Raw genomic sequence first — 20,261 nt, forward strand, 5'->3', positions numbered from 1 at the left:
ATTAATCTTACCCGGAAACGGCTTTCGATAAGGTGGAGCGCAGGGAGACTTTCCCTCGGGCGGACAGGACCGGACAGATCACAGGCCCTTGTAACCTGTCTGGCAGGTGGGACTGCTGTCTGGGGAGGCGGGGCTTGGTGTTAAGTGCCTTTGTTGCCAATGTTTGGGTTGTTTTGTCTCAGGAAGCCTGGGCCTCTCAGGGCACATCTTTAGATGACTTGCCAGAACACACAGACCTGAATTCGCTTTTAACTGCCCTTTTCTTCACTCCCAGAGCTATCTGCACTGGGTTTTAGGCCCTCCTTTCCTCTGCTTAATGGCAGTAGTTTCTTTCAGGCCAGCCTTTTCCGCATGCTCTGGGCCCCGGGAAGGAGAGGGTCCGAGGAGGGGGTGGCATGCAGGCAGGGCTCCCCCAGGCAGGGCACACGAGGATCGCCTCTACTTGATGTGTAACACGGAAGAGCTAAAGTAGATTTTGCTTGGGGGAAAAAACAAAAATGAATTTTGCCACCTACAAAAGGGAGAGAAAGCAGCCTGCACACCGGGGCCACGAGCCGGGCTGGGTCTGTGCCTGCCGGCAAGGGCCTGGCGCGCTCGGCCAGCTCTTGTCCCACGGAGCAGGGCGTGAGCCATGCCCGGATGAGCGTGCCTCTGACCCACGAGAAGTGTGTTCTGTCACCTTGGCCGTCTGCGTGAGTCGCACTTCTTTCTGCCCCGGAAAGAGGCTGGTTGAGCTGGGGAGGGGAGGGCGGGGGTGGTGTGTGTGTGACGGAAACGCAGCAGGTGTTTGGAAGCGGACCGCATGCAGCCCTGCTGACAGCCTGCTCCGGCCGGTGTTTGTGAGAGCCAGCAGGCAAGCAGAGGAGCGGGCGGGGGTGGGGCTGCGCAGGCCCCACGCTTGGCTCCGCTTGGCCGGAGACGCGGCCACGTGGGGGAACCTGAAGGAGCATGTCTGTAGGTTGAATTTGGGTCCCGTGAGATCTGGCTTATTGGGAGGGCCGGGCACGCTCTGCGGCGGGCGTCTGTGGCCTGCACAGCTCTGCTCGTGTGCGTGGGCCTGGACGGCCTCTGTTGCACGTTCCTCCTCAGGCTGTGGCTGTGACCTGCCCGTCCATGATCTGAGGGGAAGTTGGGGTTGGAAGGACCTCTGTGCAGCCCCCTCTCCCACAGGTGCTGTTTCTGCAGCGGCGGTAACTCAGCTGCATTGTCCGTTAGCACCCCAGGTTTATATAGGGACGGAGAATACCGTCCCAGATGTGCGGTGGGCGACGTCTGCTTGACAGGGAATCACTTGTAACTGCGTGGCTGTGGGTTACGAACATTTAGACCGGTGGTACTTGTGAGGTCTGGTGTTGGGTGGGGAAGCCCAGGTCGGGGGAAGCCAGGAGTGTGCCCAGCTGGTGCAGGACTCGGTTTAAAGGTGTGGGCAGTGGCACTCCCAGAAGACTGCGTGGGCAGGTTTACTGCGGGGCCAGTCCAGAGGGCTCCCTGTCCGTCCTCACGGGGCCCTCCTGGTTGAGCGGGTGGAGAGCGTTTCGCCCGCGCATAGCAGGCGCACACTCAGTGTGTGGTGGGTGGTCGGATTTCCCGGGAGGACAGAGTGCAAGCATCTGACATCTCGCAGACCTAATTCTAAATTCCCAGGAGAGCAGCTCAAGTTTGCTCAGTTTTTCTTTCTTTTTTTTTTTTCCCAGGGGGTGCCAGTGCAGGTGTGGTCAGGCTTCCGGTCTTCTGGGGCTCCTGGGGGTGGGGGTGGGGCTGGTTAGCTCTCAGAGAAGGCTGGTGTCACCAGGAAGACCCGTGGAGAGCTGTCTGTGTCGACTCTAACCCCTGCCCACAGGCCTGGCCAGTGCAGAATCCAAGAGGAGTGTGAACTGGCAGAAGTTTGTACTCGCCAATTTTAACAGGGCTTTTTAGCAATATCTATAGAAATAAGTATTTTCTGGTCTAGTTACAGAATTAAAATACTTGATTTTTAATAATCAAGCATGTTAACACTTAATGTGGGAAAATGGTGGTCCCAAGTGGCTGGTAACTGATTTTTCCTGCTCTTGCCTTTGCCAGTTTGGTTTTTAATTTAGTAGGAACTGGTTGTCTGAATTTAAATTAATGGGGCTTGCCCCAGCTGCTGTGGCTCAGTGGACTGAGCACCGGCCTGCAAACCAAAGGGTCGCTCACCAGTTCGATTCCCAGTCGGGGCACACGCCTGGGCTGCAGGTCCGGTTCCTAGTGGGGGGGCGGTGTGTGCAGGAGGCAGCCACACGTTGGTGTTTTGCTGCCTCTCTAAAAGTACATAAATAAAGTCTGAAAAGAAGATAAAATTAAGTTAATGGTGCTAACTCTGTAGCTGTGTAGGTCGCGTGGTTGTGAAGGTGGCCCCTGGGCTGTGTTTGGACGTGTCTGTGGGGTCCGTGGCCAGGTGAGGGCCTGCACGGAGCTGCAGTCCAGCAGTGTCCAGCACTGGGCCAGAGGGCAAGGGTCTGTGTGGCCGGGGGTGGCTCCCGTCGTCTCTGGACTGGATGTACACGGCGGCATCGTGTCCAGCCTGTCCTCAGCTGCGCGCACGGCCCGTCCCCGTGCTGGGCACACAGCAGTGCCTCAGATAAATGGGGTGGACACACGAGTGTGTCAGTTTTCTCTCGTCACTTTAGAACATTACCACAAATGTCGTGACTTAACATAACACAAGTGTACTCTTGCGGTCCCGGGGGATCCGGAGTGTGAAATGAGTCTTGCTGGTGTAGGTTGAGATGTCAGCAGGGCTGAGGTCCTTCTGGAGGCTCGTGGGGAGCCGTTTCCTGGCCTCGTCCGGCTGCTAGAGGCGCCCCCAGTGCTCTGCCCGAGGCCCTTGCCCATCGCAGAGAGGACCTCTCCACTGTCACACCTTTCTGACCCTGGCCCCCCTGCCTCCCTCTTCCGAGGACCCTTATGATGACATGGGGCCCTTGAGGATAACCCAGGGTCATCTTCCCGGCTCAAGACTCTTAATTCAATCACACCGCAGAACACCTTTCACCGTGTACAGGTGCATACTCACAGCTTCTAGGAAGCAGGACACCAGCACGTTGTCACTCATCCTGCCCCAGAGTTTGTGGAGGATGAAGTGGTTCCTAAGCATCCCCAGCATAGTCAGTGGATGACTCCTACTGGTGAGGAAGAGACATCTGTTCTGCCCTGGCCAGTGTGGCTCAGTGGGCTGAGCGCCGACCTGTGAACCGAAAGGTCTCAGGTTTGATTCCCAGTCGGAGCACATGCCTGGCTGTGGACCAGGACCCCAGTCGGGGGTGTGTGAGAGGCAGCCAATCTGTGTTTGTTTCTCTCACACATTGATGTTTCTCTCCCTTTCTTCTCTCCCTCCCTGCCCCCGCTCTCTCTGGGGGGCTGGGGAAGACATCTGTTCTGTCCTTTTGCCAGGGCCTCCCTGTTCTGGCAGGCCCCCTGGGGCCTGCTGGAGCTTCATGCCTCCTGCTGAGCGGGGGTCCTCTCAGGCTGCCTGTCTGTTTCCCACCTGGGACCTGGAGCTTGTTCACGGCCTTTTAGATCCGGGGTCCGCAAACCTTTCCTACATGCAGCTTTGCAGCCACAGTCTTTGTTGTGTATTTTTTTTCAGACAAATATAAAAACATATATATTTTAAAAGATTTTATTTATTTTTAGAGAGAGGAAGGGATGGAGAGAGGGAGAGAAACAGTAATGTGTGGTTGCCTCTTGCACACCCCCTACCAGGGACCTGGCCGGCAACCCAGGCATGTGCCTCGACTGGGAATCGAACCAGTGACACTGGCTCACAGGTCTTTGCTCAATCCACTGAGCTGCACCGGCCTGGGCCAAAAAAATATATTTTTAAAGATTTTATTTATTTATTTTAGGGAGCGAAGGGAGGGAGAGAGAGGGAGGGAGGGAGAGAGAGAAAGAGAAACATAAATGTGCGGTTGCTGGGGGTCATGGCCTGCAACCCAGGCTGCAACCCAGGCATGTGCCCTGACTGGGAATCGAACCTGCGACACTTGGGTTTGCAGCCTGCGCTCAATCCACTGAGCTACGCCAGCCAGGGCTTAAAAAATATTTTAAAAATATCATTCTTAGCTTGAGGGTCTTACAGAAGCAGGCCATTGGCTGGGGCCTGGCCAGCGTTTGCTGACCCCTGTTCTAGCCTGCAAGCGCTATGGCGCCAGGGCCACATGCCGCTGTCAACGTGGCAGCACGTCTGGTTGTGTGTTGTGTGTGTTTGTGTCTGCCCGTGTGTGCGTGGTGCTGCTTCTGGTTCCAGCCCCAGTGATCTTTTCTGTGTGTTTGAGTTGACGGAAGCTTCTAAAAATCAGATCTAATCTAACCTAATTGGAGGATTTCAAGATTTGACGGCCTGTTTAATATGAGTCATTCTGGCCCGAATAAGGTCCAGTCCCTGTCCTTGGGGAGCTCGTAGTCCAGCCTGGGGAAGGGTGCTGTGACTGGTTATGAGTTGAGGGGTGGGGCAGGAAACCCCTGGGCACCAAGATCAGAACTGGGAAACTTGGAGCCCACCCCCCCCCGCCCACCCCGGTCCTTGCTGTTCTTTGCTCCTGGCACCCGACGCGGGCGCTGGGGAGGGCTGCTGGCTCGAGCGGCTCCGAGTGGAACCTGGGAGCAGCAGCAGCGGTTGGGGGTTCTGCAGGGTCCGTTCTTCGTCCAGCCCGTTCCCCGGCACGTTGCAGTGCGGTTGGCTTCCCGGGCTTGGCCGCCGACTCGAGCCTGCCTCCGCCCAGTGGCTGGCCGGACTGGGATCTGGTGGGAAGGAAGTCAGTGCCCGGCTGGCGAGGGCAGCTAACACCACGTGGGAGGTGACTCCCGCATGCACACCCAGCTCACGGCGCTCGCCCTCGGGTCCGTCCGAGTGCGTTCTCCGTGAGCGTTCTCTGGTGCGGACTCACGTGCCTGTCAGTCAGGGTTTGTCAGGTGGGGGGGCTGGGTCTGCCCAGTTACGTGCCAGAACGAAGTTCGCTCACATCCGGCACCGTTCCCGGGCTCATCCGCGCCAGGGGTGTGGAGTCAGCGTCTCCTTTCTCACTGTTGTGGGGGTCCAGTTTGTAAGGGTGCTTTACAGCCTTGGGCCGTAACGTGTCGAGTTTTATCTCAGCATCTCGGGGGTGTGCAGTGCCTGTGCGGCCCGCGGCCCGCGGGCCTCGTTCGGAACAGGGTGAGGTGGCAGACAGGCCGCTGCCACCTCTGTTAGTTAGCGGACGTTGTTACCATCACCTCCGGTTTGTCGTTAGAGAGGTGTCAATGTGCCTGACTCGGCGCTTTAGCTCTCTTCTCGTACGTCAATTCTAGTGGGAAGTAGTGGGCACTCACGCGGGAAGAGCCTGTAGCCACGGTTGAGCGTAGGATAAGAGGCACTGAAGCCTAATCCTTGGTGCCTGGCACGTGGCAGGCACTCACCTAGTATTTGAATGAAGGAGCGAATGAATGAACTAAAGAGGAAAGTGCTAATAGACTTACAGACTGCGTGGGAACTCAGTGGTGGAGGGCAGCTTCTTTCTGGCGAAGGGCACTCCTGTGGATGGCACGCCCCCCAGGGGCTACCCTGGGGGGCACTTGCTTCTGTTTTCCACACCTGCACCTCCCCGGAGAGCCTGCTCCTGTCGCCTGAGCCCGAGTTTTTCCTCCAGATGCTGCTTCTGTGTTTTGAGGAGCGCATGTAGCCAACTGTCCTGGAAGATTTCCTGACTTTGGTTGCTTCCCTTTGGTTTGGTTTTGCTTGTCCTCGGAATGAACGGCCTTCCGCAGTGGGTCGTGTGCCTCTCCCCCACCCCGTGTGCCTGCCTGGTTTGTGGTGTTCCATGGAGGCGCTGCAAGGGACGCACATTTGATTTTTCACCTTGAAGAGAGGTCGAGTCACAGAGAGAGGACTCTGTGAGAGGTGACACTTCGGTGTCGTCGATGAGCAGCAGACTCCAGCCACTTGAGAGCGAGCGGGTGTGGGTGCGCGTTGGGGGCGGGGTCAGCAAGTCTACAGAAGTCTGCTCTTTAAGTACGAGCAAAACTGCCTGTGTGTGGTCAGGGCGTATTCCTGGGGGCAGAGTCCGCAGCTCCCTGTAGATCTTCAAGATCATCATGATCCCTAAAGGATTTATTCGCTGGATCAGAGGTTCCGGTGGACTGACTCCCTCTTTTTTTTCCATTTCAAAGGCAGATCGGGGGCGGTGCCTAGAAAAATTTCCTTACTAGATGACATTTCATCGCAATGTCCGATCGTTTGGGGCAAATAACCAAGGGCAAGGATGGGAAAAGCAAGTATTCGACTCTCAGCCTGTTTGATAAGTATAAAGGAAAATCAGTAGACGCGATCAGATCCTCAGGTAAGATAAGAACCCGGCTCGGAGGCCGGTCCTTCCCACTTTTCTTGTAGTGAGAAACTCCAGGGCAGGGGCAGGGAGAGGCAGAGGCCCAGGCAAATCAGCGTTCTGGGCAGACAGAGCTCACCCGGGAGTTCCGGGGAGCAGCCTCCCCCAGCTCCAGGCTGAGGTCTGATTTCAGAGGCTGGAATGCCCTGACTCTGCTGTAGGGGTTGTCCCCTTCAGTCACACTGAAACCATGCCTGTTTTTGGCCTGATGATTAGAGCGGAGCTTAATTTGCATTCGAGTTGCCCAGTTTAGGTGTCTCGGTTCCAGTGTTCTGGAACTTGGCGGGAAAGTCCCTGCCCACGCTCTCCGCTCCGCCCCCGCCCGTGAGGGTTTTGTGAGTGCTCAGGCTTGGCCCGGGTCTAGGCTGAGACTGTCCTTTTGGCCCGGCTGTCGTGCGGCCGGAGCAGTCTCAGCTTGCGAGAAGTGTTGACTGTGGGGGATGGAGGGTTCCAGGCCTGGCTCCTCACCCACGTCATGCACTCCCGAGCCCTCTCCTGCCCGCGAGCAGAACGCAAGCCTCTGCACAGGCTCCGGCAGCCCCTCTGGAGGGCGGGGTGAGGGCTTGTCACGTGATGAGCGTGACCTCCAGCACTCGTCTGTTTCCAGGGCCGGGCTGCCCCTTGCGTTTCGTGCTGTCACTTGGGGGTTGAAAGAGCAGCAGAACGATTCTGGCCTCTTTCTTTCTGTGCAACGCCTGTCTCCACCCCTGTTCTCCTGCAGTTATTCCTCGACATGGCTTACAGAGTCTCGGGAAAGTTGCCACAGCCCGGCGCATGCCACCGCCTGCAAACCTGCCAAGCCTGAAGTCTGAAAACAAAGGAAACGACCCCAACATCGTTATAGTGCCCAAGGACGGGACGGGATGGGCAAACAAGCAGGACCAGCAAGACCCAAAGAGGTGAGAGTGCCGCGGCCGGCGGCTCCGCAGCCTCGCCGTCTGCCCAGGGCCGGCTGAGCTGGAGCGCGGAGGTTCCCAGGGAGGTTCTTAGCCTGACCCCTGCTGCCTCGGGGTTTCTCACTCCCGCCTGCGTTTTTCCTGGCTCTTGGAGCCAGTGCAGCAGAATTTCTGTGAGCCGCCTGGTCCCCAGTGACCAGTGTCCCCTGTGCCTTATTAGGAAAGGCCTCATCAGCCCAGGGGAGCCTGTGCGGTCACCGAGGGCCAGTTCCTGCAGAGCCTCTGTGGACAGAGCTGGCGCTTGAACGCCTCATTCTGTGGTGGTCCGGGTGTGCTGGGCCCCAGGGTGGGAAGGCGGTTTTCCTGCCTGTGGCCCAGCAGCCTCCCTCCTGGAGGAGCCCGCTGCGGGTGCCCCGACACACCCAGGCATGAAGGAGGACAGCCCAGGGTCTGGCACAGAAGTCACCGTCAGACAGACCGCCACTGCCGGCGCTGCTGCTGCTGCTGCGTGGGGGGGCCGGAGCACGAGCACCCGAGCCCTCCTCCCCTTCGCTGCCTGTCTCCTCTGATGGGGCCCCGCCGGGGTAGGGTGTCCAGGGAGGAGGACTTGGGGCCTGCGCTGGGAGGGCTGAGCGGGGACAGGGCCATGCTACGGCCGGCAGGCAGACAGCCACCTGCGACCGGGGTTTGCCGTTTGGGAACGGGAGCGCCGCAGCCCTCCCAGCGCCTCCTGGCCTGGCTGCGGATGCTCAGGGCCAGACACAGCTGCTGACCAGAGTTCTCCTCTTGCTGGAAAGGGCTGTGCGAGCTTTTATGAGACTTCCTGCGCTCACTTCAGACGGGGTGTAGAGAGTGAGCGAATGATTCAGTCAGAGGGTCGTGCTGCACGAGCAGCTGAAAGAGAGAGGGCCTGAGGAGCGGATTCAGATTCTTTCTGACAGTGTGCTCAGGGATCGTGCTGCTTGATGGTGCAGTGCGGCTTCCGAAGGGGCAGGTGTGTGTGTGGTGTCCAGCCAGGTGATTCATCAGCTTCGTGGAACCTGGGGAATCGTGTGACGTCCGAGCTTCGTTGTCCTGTGAAGTGAGAACCTTGGCCCCGGGGGCGGCCGAGAAACGGGTGCGACGGCACCAGCCCAGAGGGAGCTCAGGGCGGAGGAAGTGCTGGTGGGTGTCGGCTCCTGCTGTCCTCACTCTAACGTGGACGCTGCACGCTCTGCAGTGAAAGGGCCATCGCATGTTCCAATAGGCTGTGAAATGCCTGTGCTGTCGAAAGTTCTAGAGAGGACCAGGTGCTGCCCCCTGCCTTCATCTGTGCTCACCAAGCATCGGCACCGGGTGGCGGCTTCCGTGAGGCTGGTTGGGGGGGCACATCTGCCGGGGAGGGGCAGAGTCGGCGCAGGAGACGGGAGGCGGCAGCCCCAGGCCTGGCCCACTGCTGTCCTGGGCCACGCCGGCCTTGGGGTGTCAGGGTTGGCACAGTGGGCAGGGGGCACAGTTGCGCAGTTGGAGAACACTTCAGTGACACTTCCCGGAAGCTTGCTGTAGGTATAGGTAGAGGGTCACGCGAGAGGGGATGAGTGGCCTTCATCTTGTGATGGTCACGTGTGGTGGTGAGTCAGTTGGGCTAAGTTAACTTGGAAGAGAGTCTGGAGCTTACAGATGAACCACCGGTGGCGGGCAGACTCCGGCCAAGTGGACGGTCGCCCTCCTCGCACCCCGTGGGGAGGAGGGTCCGTAGAGAGGGCGGCTGGGAGGCTGCCGAGACCCAGAAGCCTGCCTTCGGGCCCCTCTGCCTCCTGCTCCGGGGCCGCCTGTGGGGTGTGAACTGACCGGCCTCCTTGGGAGGGCAGTGTGGCGGTGTCTTACATTTCTGGACGGCTTTGACCCAGCGGTTCCATTTCTGAGAGTGCACACTACTGAATTGCTTCACGAAAGCGTGCGAAGATACAGAAATGCTCACTGCAGCTCTGTCTGTGATAGAGAAAAGTGGAGGTCGGTGCATCAGGGCCACCAGTCGTGCTGGGTCCCTGAAAGGCCGAGGCGGGTGCCCGCGTGCTGTCACGACGAGATGGTAGAGGGAGTGGAAGTGGGGTCACGGAGCTGACAAGTGGCGCTGTTCCACGCGAGTTAAAAAGACTGTGTTTTGTAGAGGAGACTCTGCTCCGAGTTCTCTCTGGAGGCTGAGGTCACGATCAGTTCTGTGCTATATATGTTTATCAATTTATTTTACTATGGGCGTGTATTTTTTTACAAGCCAAGATAAAGTTTTAAAAAATTTGCTGTTTCAAAGCATTTGGCCCCCTGAGTTGCTGTGAGCTCTTGGTCAGGGGGTCGGGGTCCAGAGCCCCCTCCCCGCAGTGACTGTCTCCCCGTTGGCAAAGACTCCGTGACTTCTCGGCTCTCAGTGAGCTTTCAGCTGCTGCAGACAGAGGCCCCACGGGGGCAGAGGGCTGTTCTGCCCTGTGAGGGGTCCGTGAGCAGGCCTCGGACATGGTTCAGTTCTCTTTGGTCTTCGCCACCTTACTTAAGTGTCTGCTGGGGAAGGTGCCGCTTCTACTGGCTGGAGGATGGCTGCCCCCAGGAGGCAGCTGTGGGTTTAGAAAGAGGGACCAAGTTGTTGCGGCCTGTTCCAGGTCTGACCCTCGCCCTTTGTCCCTCTGTCCAGTTCCAGTGCGACGGCCTCTCAGCCGCCGGAGTTGCTGCCGCAGCCGGGTTTGCAGAAATCTGTCTCCAATTTACAGAAGCCGACACAGCCAATCAGTCAGGAGGTAGGTGCTGGGGGCCCACCCTGATGCTGTCCCGACGGCGGAGCCGCCTGACAGCCTGCTGCTAGGGTGGGAGCTGTCGCCGGGAGGGTGGTTTTGCATGACTTGCTTGTGCCAAGGGCAGACCCGATGGGGACTTTGGGAAAGGAGTCCAGGAGACTGTGGTGGTCAGAGAAGCAGTGATGTAACCTGCACCTTCTGGAGGAGACCCCCGCTAGACAGAATGCAGACGCCCAGTTTGGTTCCTGTTGGCTTCGTGGTGGTGAGGCCGCCCAGGCTAGGCCGGGTTTGCTCCGGGTTCCCCTAGATGTGCTCTGCGGAGTCTAGTGCCGTACGGCAGACGGAGAGTGCTGGGCGCGAGAGAGGCGAGTCGGGGAAACGAAATCCAGCTGGCTCCCCTGCTGCTGGGTGTCTTGTCCGGCCTGGAACATGCTCACGTGTGCCCCGGCTGGTTGGGAAGACGGCCTCGGGACGGCGGATCCCAGACTGGTTTGTCCCGGGGACCAGCGGTGCCTCAGAGCACACCTGGGAAGCACCCGGCTGTCATCGGTCGTTTGCTTGTTCGTGCATTTAGATGCCGTTCTGAACAGAGACGTGTGTAACTGAGCAGGAGCTGATGCACGCAGGCCCCTGGGGCCTGGGGCTGGGCTGCAGGGGCCGGCAGGGGCTTGGACTCAGCGGGGAGCCGGAAACCTGGCTGAGCGGCGTTGAGTCTTTTAGATGGAAAGAAACCGGGACACGGGGACCCGGCATTCACCAGCTCTCTGACAACAGCTCATACTGCAGTTTCGTTTTGCTGCCTGGGCAGTAGGGGTCCGAGAAGGCCCCCTGCAGCTCCCCGACACCAAACTGCGCTTCTGAAATTAAAGGGAAAAAAGAGAAATCCCGTCACGTCAGGCGCCATAGTTATTGGCACAGATCCGGCGGGACCTGTTGAGTGTGTGGAGTTGAGCGGGTGTGTGTCCCAGCGTTTGGAACTGACAGCTCCCTGCGGCTGTTGCCTGGTTTTCTCCTGTAGGCAGAGGTGGTAAGAAGGGGCCCCCAATATCTAGAACCTCACCTCAGAGGTTACGCAGGAGCTCTGCTCTCGGGACGAGGTTCGCCGGCAGTGTTCGTGGCCCCCTGGGCCTGCAGGCGTGCCCCTCCACTGTCGGGCCTTCGGTCACAGGCTCCAGGTGGCCGCTCTGAGGCCTTGGGCCTGGCGCACCCTGCTCCCTGCTCGGTCGGGACGGGCGTCCCTCCTCGAGGGACTGTCCAACCCCAGCTGTCCGCCCCTCGAGTGTGGTCTTGTGGGGAGACGGGGGGCACTCCGGGCCACTGTGTCAGCAGTCTGAACAGCTCCTGAGGAGCGAATGGGTTGTTAGCGGGTCAGCCCTGCACTGAAGCAGGCAGTGGCCGCCCCGAGGGTGGCGGCCACTGCGGCGGGGTGTGGACTGGCAAGGAGGGTTGTGGGAAGGGGTAGTTGTCTGACCTGGTGCCTAACCTGGTGCCAGCATAATGCCTACCCGCAGGGAGCTTTGATAAGCAAAGGCTATCAGCCGGACCGAGGCCGAACCAGGCAAGTCCTGCTTCGTGGGGAGCTGTGCCTCGTGGGGCGGCAGTGGTTAGGAAAGGGGTGCAGTGGGCCCTCCAGCTGAGGGTTGGCTTTCCCGAGTTTGTGTTCTGGTCCCCATGGTTTTGGCCCGGGGTTCTGAGACCCGTGCTAGAATTAGGCTTGTTCTCTGCCTCTGGAGCAAGCAGGGCAGCTTTGTGCGGGCAGGCGACCTGACGGCGTGAAGGCGTGAGTCCTGGCTTGGCCGTGTAACTCACGGTGCGACTCCAGACCGGTCACTCCCCCTCCATCCCACCCTCGTCGGAACGTGGCACCTTGTCCCAGCTTGCTCGGGGGCTGGGTGGCAGACCGATGGGGCCGGCTCTCTCCTCATTCTCTTCCCTTTTTCAGAACACAAATTCAGTGCCAGGTGGACCAAAGTCATGGGCACAGCTGAATGGAAAGCCAGCAGGACACGAAGGTGGTGAGTGAGTGAGCGAGGGGGCACTGGGTGCTGGGCAGGAGGGACGCGCACCTTTTCCGGTCCGCTCCAGTGGGCCTGGCTCATCCTTGGCCCAAAGCTCTGCGGAGTCTCTCACCTGGGAGTCACTGCTCTGGGGGATGGGACCCTCACCTTTGCGCCAGGTGAGGAAGCGCTGATTCTGGAGGCGTGTCAGCTCTTGGGTCTCATTGGGTGTTAGGGCTAAAACTCCCTTCTGAGGGGTGTGGGGGGGGGCCTGGGCAGCTGGCCCGCCGCTCCGTCCTTCGGCTGTGCCGCCAGTGGAGTACACGTCACCTCCTCTCTCCGGGGGCCACAGGGAGGTCTTGTGAGGCGTGCTCGCCTCAGGCCTGGGTTTATAGACCAGCCAGCCCCGTGGACCGAGCCACCCGCTGCTGGGCAGCACGGCCGAGCGCTCAGAGGGCGGCGTGGGGTGTGTCGCCGTGGGTGCCGGGCCTGACCTGGGGCACGTGGAGGTGGGGGCGGCCAGCTGCTTTGGTCCTGCAGTGGGGGAGTGGGGGCAGGAGCGGAGGGGGCATCGCTCAGGGTTCCACGTAAACACGGAACAAGGCAGGCAGACAGCTCCCGCGTCCGGGCTGGAGCGGTGGGGCTGGAGCGGAGGTCACCAGGCTCCCTTCCGGCGGGCGACTGCTGCCCATCAGAAGGCAGGCCCAGAGTTAGCAGTGTTTTTGAGAGAAGCCAGAAATCCAGATTTTTCTTTTTCTTTTCTCTCTCTCTCTCTCTTTTTTTTTTTTAAAGATTTTAGAGGGGAAGGGAGGGAGGAAGAGGGAAAGAAACATCGATGCGCGAGACGTGCGTCAATCAGCTGCCTCTTACACGCCCCCAACCAGAGACCTGGCCCACAACCCAGGCATGTGCCCCGCCTGGGGACTGAATGGTAACCTTTTGGTTTGTAGGCTGATGCTCAATCACTGAGCCACACCAGCCAGGACCAGGGAGAGAAACATCCATGTGTGGCTGCCTCTCGAGTGGCCCCCACTGGGGACCTGGCCCACAACCCAGGCCTGTGCCCTGACTGGGAATCGAACCGGTGACCCTTTGGTTTGCAGCCTGTGCTCAATCCATTGAGACACACAAGCCAGGGCTGCTTTTCTTTAATTCTTTCTTTTTTTAAAAAATATTTTATTTATTTTTAGAGAGGGGGGAAGGGTGGGAGAAAAATATCAGCGTGAGAGAGAAACATCAGTCGGTTGCCTTTTGGTTGCCTTTTGTACGCACCCCACACACCTAGAGCCCAGGCATGCGCCCTGACCAGGAACGGAGCTGGCGACCTTCAGTCAGGGCCAGACGTCCCAGACTTTCCAGCTCTTCTGACTTTCCCACGTTAGCTCGAATACTTCTGGCACCCTGTGCAGACCAAACCAGGCGCTGCCCCTGGGCTGGCTTGGGCGTGGTGGTGCGAGGGTGAATCTGGAGAGCAGCGTGAGCTGCCTTGTCCGAGCTCGGCCTTTGGCGTGGCCATGCCAGCCCAGGCTTCGCCTGGCCTAGCTTTTATTATATTAGAAAAAGAGCTGCATGTCTTGTCCTGCCTTCCCTGATCTCCCCCACCCCCGCCCAAAGGACACGTCCCTTACAAGTTGGCACCACAGGGTAGTTGACGGCTCGCTCCTCAGTGTCCAGGAGGAGTGACAATGCCAGTCTGTGTGCCAGTGGAGCTGTGGGTACAGCCCCAGTGCTCCTGGCTTCACGCAGGCCAGGGAGGCTTGGTCCTGCCCCTGTGGGTTCTCCGGTCTGGAGGGGGAGGGGCTGGGACAGGCAGAGCAGGTCCCTCAAATCAGGTCTCTGCCTAGGTGTATTAATGCGCACTTGCTGGACTGTTCACACTGGCTCTTTGGCTTTCTGCAGCCTGGGATTTTAAGTAAATCAGATGTGTCCACTATTTTTTTTTAAAGATGTTATTTATTTTCAGAGTGGGGAAGGGTAGGAGAAAGAGAGGGAGAGAAACATCAATGTGTGGTTGCCTCTCGGGCACCCCCTACTGGGGAACCTGGCCCACAACCCAGGCATGTGCATTGACTGGGAATCGAACCAGTCACCCTCAGTCCACCGAACCACACCCGCCAGGGCTCATCTTGCGAATTCTTAACATAATGCAGCGACTGTGGGAGTCAGAGCCCCCTTCACAGCACAGTGGGGCTCCTTTGTGACCCTTGGAGACAGCCTCTCAGGCTCATCGCCGCCGAGGGGTGTGTCCAGTAGTGGTCCTGGCAGGCCTATCTGGCCCTGGACCTTTTCACTGAGTGGGATGGCGAGTGAATTGCCGCCTGTGCTTCAACTCTGATCCCACTGCGCCTCCTGGCAACTCGGCCCAGGTAACAGGTCCATGCACCGGTGGTGCCGAGAATGTGCCAAGGGCGGTTTAGCTCTGCTGCCCAGGGAGCAGGGCGTGCCACAGCCGGGCGCTGCGCTGTGTGACTCGGCTGCTCACGTGGCGCAGGGCATGTGCGTGTGCTCCGGATGGAGGGACCAGCTCCCCGTCTGGGCCCTTCCCCGGGTCGTTTGCTGCCTCTTCACCTGGGGCAGGACTGCAGGCTCCCCTTGCTGAGCGCTGTGAGCGGGAGGCACGGAAGGACGGAGAGACTTCTCTAGAGCGGTTTCTGGTGCTGGTGGCTGAGCGACAGAACGAGGAGACTGCTCCCAGGGTCACAGCAGTGGAGTGTTTGGCCTCGCAGGGCTGGGGGAATGCTGTGGAAAATGGTGACCTGGGCAGGTCAGAGAAATGAGCAGGTGCTCGTGAACGTAAATCTGGGGCTGAGGTCTCTGGGGTCAGGGGGCACCTGCTCTTCGCATTACCTCCACATGACGCTGACTTTGCCAGAGACCACCGTCCAGGCCTCCAGGAGGACCTTACTGTCTTCTGCCAGGAGCCGGGGGGACCTGGGCTGGAGCAGCTACAGTATCTCCCCCCATGCCCTTTGCACCTAGCCCCCGTCGGGTAGTGTCTGGGGACCCTCGGGGAGCCCAGCGCCTCTCTGACCGCACAGAGGCCAGCCCGCCGCAGCGCGCTTCCAAAGCCCCCTTCCGGCCAGCGTGGCCCTCAGTGCGTGGAGGTGCTGAAGCCAGGGACTGCTGTGCCGACCTCACGTGCTCCATAAGTCTTTCCGGTTTTCTTAACAGGTTTAAGGGCCTCAAGCCGACTCTTATCCTTCTCTCCCGAGGAATTTCCGACGCTGAAAGCAGCTGGAGGGCAGGACAAGGCTGGCAAAGAAAAGGGCGTCTTAGATCTGTCGTATGGGCCAGGACCAAGCCTCCGCCCTCAGAGTAAGTGACCTGCAGCCCCTTGTGGGCACATGTGGGGACAGCAGGATCACTCCTTCCCTTCCTGCTCTCTCAGGACAGAGTGCATGGGCTCTCAGACAGCTGTCGCTCTGGGGCTGGCTCCAGGCCTGGAGAGCGCGGTTGCTGACGCCGTGCCCGGCCCTGCGTCTGCTGGGCGCATTCCCCTGGCTGGTCTGCAGGCCATGCCTTTCTTGGCCTTCGGGTCAGGCGGGCCTGTGTGCCTCCCCAGCTGTCATCAGACAGTTAGGTCTGCTGTGCTTGGTGCTCACGGTGAGGCCGGCCAGCCCCGGTGCCTGGTTCAGGAGCTGGTGCTCTAAGCCCTTGGTTCCCAGAGCAGCTGCATCCCGTCAGGATCACTGCGGGGTTTGTTAAAGGTCTGCCTTCCAGGCCTCCCCACCCCCAGCCACTCTAGCATATCTGTTCTGCAGTGCGCTCCCACAGGTGGCCTGCTCCGCACTGTCTCCAGGCCGCCCCCCCCCTTTGGGGTCTGGCCAAGGAGTCGGCAGGATTGTGAGGTGATACTTGCTGTTAATATTTTTTTAGAGGCCTTGGGTGGTTAGAGTTGAAGGTGTTTAGGAAAGAGATTTTCTGTCTGTTCTCACCGGAGACTGAAATGACTCTTGGTTTTGGGGGGGTGGGGGGAGGTGTTTGGGGATGTGCTTGATCAGGTCTTGAAACGTGAGGCACATGTGTTTGCTTGTCTTGCTGACGTCCCGAGGCAGCTGGCGTCAGCCGGCGCCCCGCAAGGGAAGTGCTCTCTGCGGCTCTGCTTCACACCACGCCTCCTCAGGGGCCTTCTGTCCGTTCCAAATGTGTCTTCAGGTTCCTTGGGCCAAGAATTATAACTTTCTGCATTTAATTAAGATGAGTTGTGACTGGCGTATCTCTCCACAACATGTCCCTCTCCTTTCTTGGAGAGTGAGTAAGAATTTTACCCTCTACGCCCCCCAAAAAAAGTTGCTTTATAGGACTACAAAAGTTTACAAGTAGGAGAAGCTTCTAGGAGCAGTGCCATCTCCTCACCTGGGAGACGAAAGAGCAGACAGCGGGGGTGGCCACCGAGAGAGCACGCGTGAGGGCAGGTCGAAGAGCTAGGGCGGAACCCAGGCTCGTGGCTCCTGTCCTTAGGGGTCGCATACTCGGGGACTTGGTGTGTTTCACCCCCGAACCACAAGTGGACTGTGGAGGGGAGTCACTGGACTCACCCGGCTCCCCCTTGGCCTGCAGTCCCCCCAGGTCTTGCTGCACTTGGCAGGGGACAGTGCTGTCCTCAAAGGGAGCCAGAGGGCCAGCAGGCCTGCACCTGTGCCCTGCGGGAGGGCCTCTCCGGGCGGTGCGGGAACAGGCAGGGTGAGCGCAGGCCCTGCTTTGTCTCACGAACTGGGGAGGTCTCTGACTAGAGGTGCCGTGGCTAAACAGAATTTGAACACGTGTCAGAAGTCGCGGTGCCTTAATGTCAAGTCCAGAGTGGAGCACAGTGCGACCCTGCCTGGGCTGGGTCGGTGTTCGTGGAAGAAATCCCCCAAGGCTGTTTCCGCCGGGGCGCCCGGCCCCGGTCCCGGTCCGTGGGCTGCTGGCAGTGCGGCTCGACCAGCCCGGGAAGACCACGCCTCGTCCGCCCTGCCTGCTCCCCGAGTGGGCCTCGTCTGGTGTTTCTCGAGAAACCAGCCCGCCCTCAGCACGTCCGTGCTCATTGGCCCGGTGTCTGCCCCGCCCGTCCCACAGACTTGACCAGTCACCTCGGCTCTTCACTTTTTGTTTGGTTTTTGTTCTTGCTTGCGGGTATTTTTGTTTTTGTTTTTGTTTTTGTTTTTGTTTTCTGGATGAGGGGGGTCCCTTGACCTTCAGAACCTCATAAAATCCCTCCTTCCCCCTCTTTCCTCTTCCTTTTTGCCCCCTTTCAATTTCCAGATGTGACAAGCTGGAGGGAGGGCGGTGGGCGAAACATAATTTCTGCCACGTCTCTGAGCGCCTCCCCAACTGAGCTGGGCAGCAGGAACTCGAGTGCGGGAGACGGAGCCCCCTCCTCGGCAGGCGCCAGCGATTCTAAGGACCCCTCTCTCCGCCCGGCTCAGCCTGCTCGCAGAGGGGCTTCACAGTTTGTGGGGAACGCATACCACCCACCTACATACCATGACATGCTTCCTGCTTTTGTAAGTCTCCGGAGTGTGCGTTTTCCCCACGAAGTCGGCGAAGTCGGCCCGTTCGCGTCCAGCAGAACCTGCGTCACGCGGCTGAGCGCCCCCCTTGGGCCCTCCCTCCTGGCCCCCCTCCGAGCTTCCCGCCCGTTTTGCGCACTCTGCCCCTTTCCAAACCCCGAGGGCCTCTGGCCGCCTTCCCTGGCCACGTGGATGGGATTTCAGCCTTGGCTCTGCAGAGAGGGGAAAGGCAGGTTTTCCCCAAGCCTCAAGTCCCCAGATGTGCTTACAGCAGGAGAGAAATGGGGGAGATGGTGGCAGGATCGAATGGGAAACCCCAAGACTTGCCTGTTTCTTTTTCCTGCTTTTCGTTTTCCGAAACCAGTTCTGATGGGAGTGGGCCTGAGCTGTCAGGTCGCTGCCCGGAAACCCTGTTCGTTCGTGTTGTGTTTCAGATGTGTTCGCCACAGTCCTCAGAGAACCAGGGAACAGCGGAACGAGGATCTTTCCCCCTCCCCCAGCTCCGCCTAGAGCCCCGTGTCCCTTTTAGGCAGTTCCAGATGAACGACCAGGACGGGTAAGGCCGCTGCACTGCAGGCATGCACGCAGAGGCAGCCCCGGGGTGGGACGGGACAGGATAACGGGCTGCCGTGTCCTCTGGGGACCACGGTGCCCCTGGCGACCGGCGCTGAGCCCCTGGGTGTGGGGTGGCAGGGATGGGGCCCGGGTGAGAGCCTGGGTGATGCCTTCGGTCCCTGGCAGCGATAAAATGTTGTCGTGTGCTGGTTGCCACCACCCTAGGCATTAGCACCAAGTGACAGAACTGCAGATGAGGCGGGACTTCTCTCTGCCGTGTGTTTATTGCATATTTCTCTCCAGAGGAGACAGCTTAAATACTGAATGCAAATGGGAACCTCTGCAGTCTAGGGCTTGTTTTTTGAAAGGTATTTGGTTTTGCTTCCGTATGTGTAGAGTCTTTACTCGTTTCTCTCTCACCAGAAAAGAGAACAGGCTGGGAATGACTCGCCCGCCCCGCCCCCTGAGGCAGCTGGTGGAGCGTGCTCCGCGGCCCACCATCATCACGGCGGAGAACCTCAAGGGCCTCGACGACCTGGACACCGACGCCGACGACGGCTGGGCAGGTGGGCGGTGTTTCTGGGTGGGCTTCCGCCCGTGGGTGTGGAGAGGCAGGACCGAGGTCCATCTCCGCTGAGCGAGGCCCAGACTCCGTGCTCTGTCTTGTGGCTTCCTGGGCCTGCGGGGACTGGGGCACGGGGCTGGGAGCGGCTGCAGGGCCCCAGTAGACCCCTGTGGGCGGTCAGCCGGTCTTTTGGTCTTTGGTCTTGATCTTAGAGCCATGGTAGATTTTGCTGTTAGCATTTCTTAAGATTTCTTTATAATGGAAAAGGTAAACCAAGCAAAAGAGTGTGATGAGCTCCCAGCCTCCGCAGGTCCTGCCTTCAGCCTTCCTCGCTGGCTCTGTCCCCCCCAGTTGCATTCTTTCACGCACCTTTGTTTGTTTTCAAGTACGTTTTCATCACCGTGAAAGACGCCCATCTCAATCGCACAGTTTCAAACCGTTGAAACCTGTGTGGCTCACCCCTGTGAAGGCAGAGGGCCTTCGCCTTGGCACCCCCGCCCCTTCCTGTCAGCCCCCCCATGCCATCTGGGCCCCCCTCTTCTGGGGGTCTCACTGGAGGTTAGCTTTGCCTCCAGCAGAGCTGAGGCCGGTGGAGCCGCGCTGCTGTTCCTCTGGTGGCACGTCTGTGGATTTGTCGGTGTTGATAGATACAGATGTGTACACACACACACACCCCATAGTTGCTTTTAATTGCTGGGATCTATTTCATTGTATCAGTACACTGTGATTTGTGTTCCCATTCAGAAGTTCCGTCGTGAATGGCGTTCTCATTTCTCTTGAGTCAGTGTCTGGGAGCGAAGTACTAGGTCTAGGGTAGGCAGGTGGCGAGGTTTACAAGGACTCCCCAGACCGTGTCCTGGTGGCCTTCCCGCCTCCCCAGCTGCGCTCACAGCGCTCCCTGCCAGCCTTCGCGATTTCCGCCGTCCCAGCAGTGGTGCGTCAGGGTCTCGCTGTGTTTTTACTCTGCATTTCGCGAATGGCCGGTGGCGATGGACATGTTTTCATGTGCTACTGGGTGGCAGGTACAGCTCTGTTTTTCTTCATGAGTGGGACAAGCCCTTTGCAACTCACATTTCACACACAGTGTCCCCCGTTGCCTGCCTTGGCCATTTTTAGTACTGTTTTGATGAGTAGAAGTTTTTCATTGTGACGCAGTTTCTGAGTTTGTGTTTTACGGTTATTACTTTTGTGTCTTGTCTAAAAAAATCTTTGTGTGCCCTCCCCCACACTGCCCTTGGTAGTGAAAATACTCCCTTATGTTTTATAGTTCGTTTGTTTTTAAGATTTTACTTATTTTTAGAGAAAGGGGGAGGGAGGGAGAAAGAGAGGTAGAGAAACATAAGTGTGTGGTTGCTTTTCAAGTGCCCCCTACTGGGGACCTGGCCAGCAACCCAGGCTTGTGCCCTGACCAGGAATTGAACTGGTGACCCTTTGGTTTGCAGGCTGGTGCTTAATCTACTGAGCCACACCAGCCAGAGCTATAGTTTTTTGTTTTTGTTTTTAAGATTTTATTTACTTGTTGTTAGAGAGAGGGGAAGGAAAGGAGAAATAAAGGGGAAGAAACATCGATGTGTGAGAGAGACATTGATCAGTTGCCTCTCGCACAAC

General features: G+C 58.7%; 1 protein-coding gene across 8 annotated transcripts in view; it reads left to right on the forward strand.

Annotated features, from left to right (window-relative positions):
- Positions 1-20,261, forward strand: part of PRRC2B (proline rich coiled-coil 2B) — an 81,731-nt gene that overhangs the window by 21,416 nt on the left and 40,054 nt on the right. For all 8 annotated transcript variants that reach the window (XM_045846231.1, XM_045846237.1, XM_045846233.1 and 5 more), the window contains exons 2-9: positions 6,169-6,338; positions 7,105-7,282; positions 9,945-10,047; positions 11,987-12,059; positions 15,213-15,356; positions 17,286-17,527; positions 17,968-18,089; positions 18,512-18,654. In XM_045846231.1, the coding sequence (XP_045702187.1) occupies positions 6,224-6,338; positions 7,105-7,282; positions 9,945-10,047; positions 11,987-12,059; positions 15,213-15,356; positions 17,286-17,527; positions 17,968-18,089; positions 18,512-18,654 (1,120 nt within the window). In that variant the 5' untranslated portion in view covers positions 6,169-6,223. The remainder of the gene's footprint in view (positions 1-6,168; positions 6,339-7,104; positions 7,283-9,944; positions 10,048-11,986; positions 12,060-15,212; positions 15,357-17,285; positions 17,528-17,967; positions 18,090-18,511; positions 18,655-20,261) is intronic.

The sequence above is a fragment of the Phyllostomus hastatus genome, unplaced genomic scaffold, assembly GCF_019186645.2.
Source record: "Phyllostomus hastatus isolate PE091 unplaced genomic scaffold, TTU_PhHast_1.1 phas_contig_495, whole genome shotgun sequence".
Taxonomy (NCBI): domain Eukaryota; kingdom Metazoa; phylum Chordata; class Mammalia; order Chiroptera; family Phyllostomidae; genus Phyllostomus; species Phyllostomus hastatus.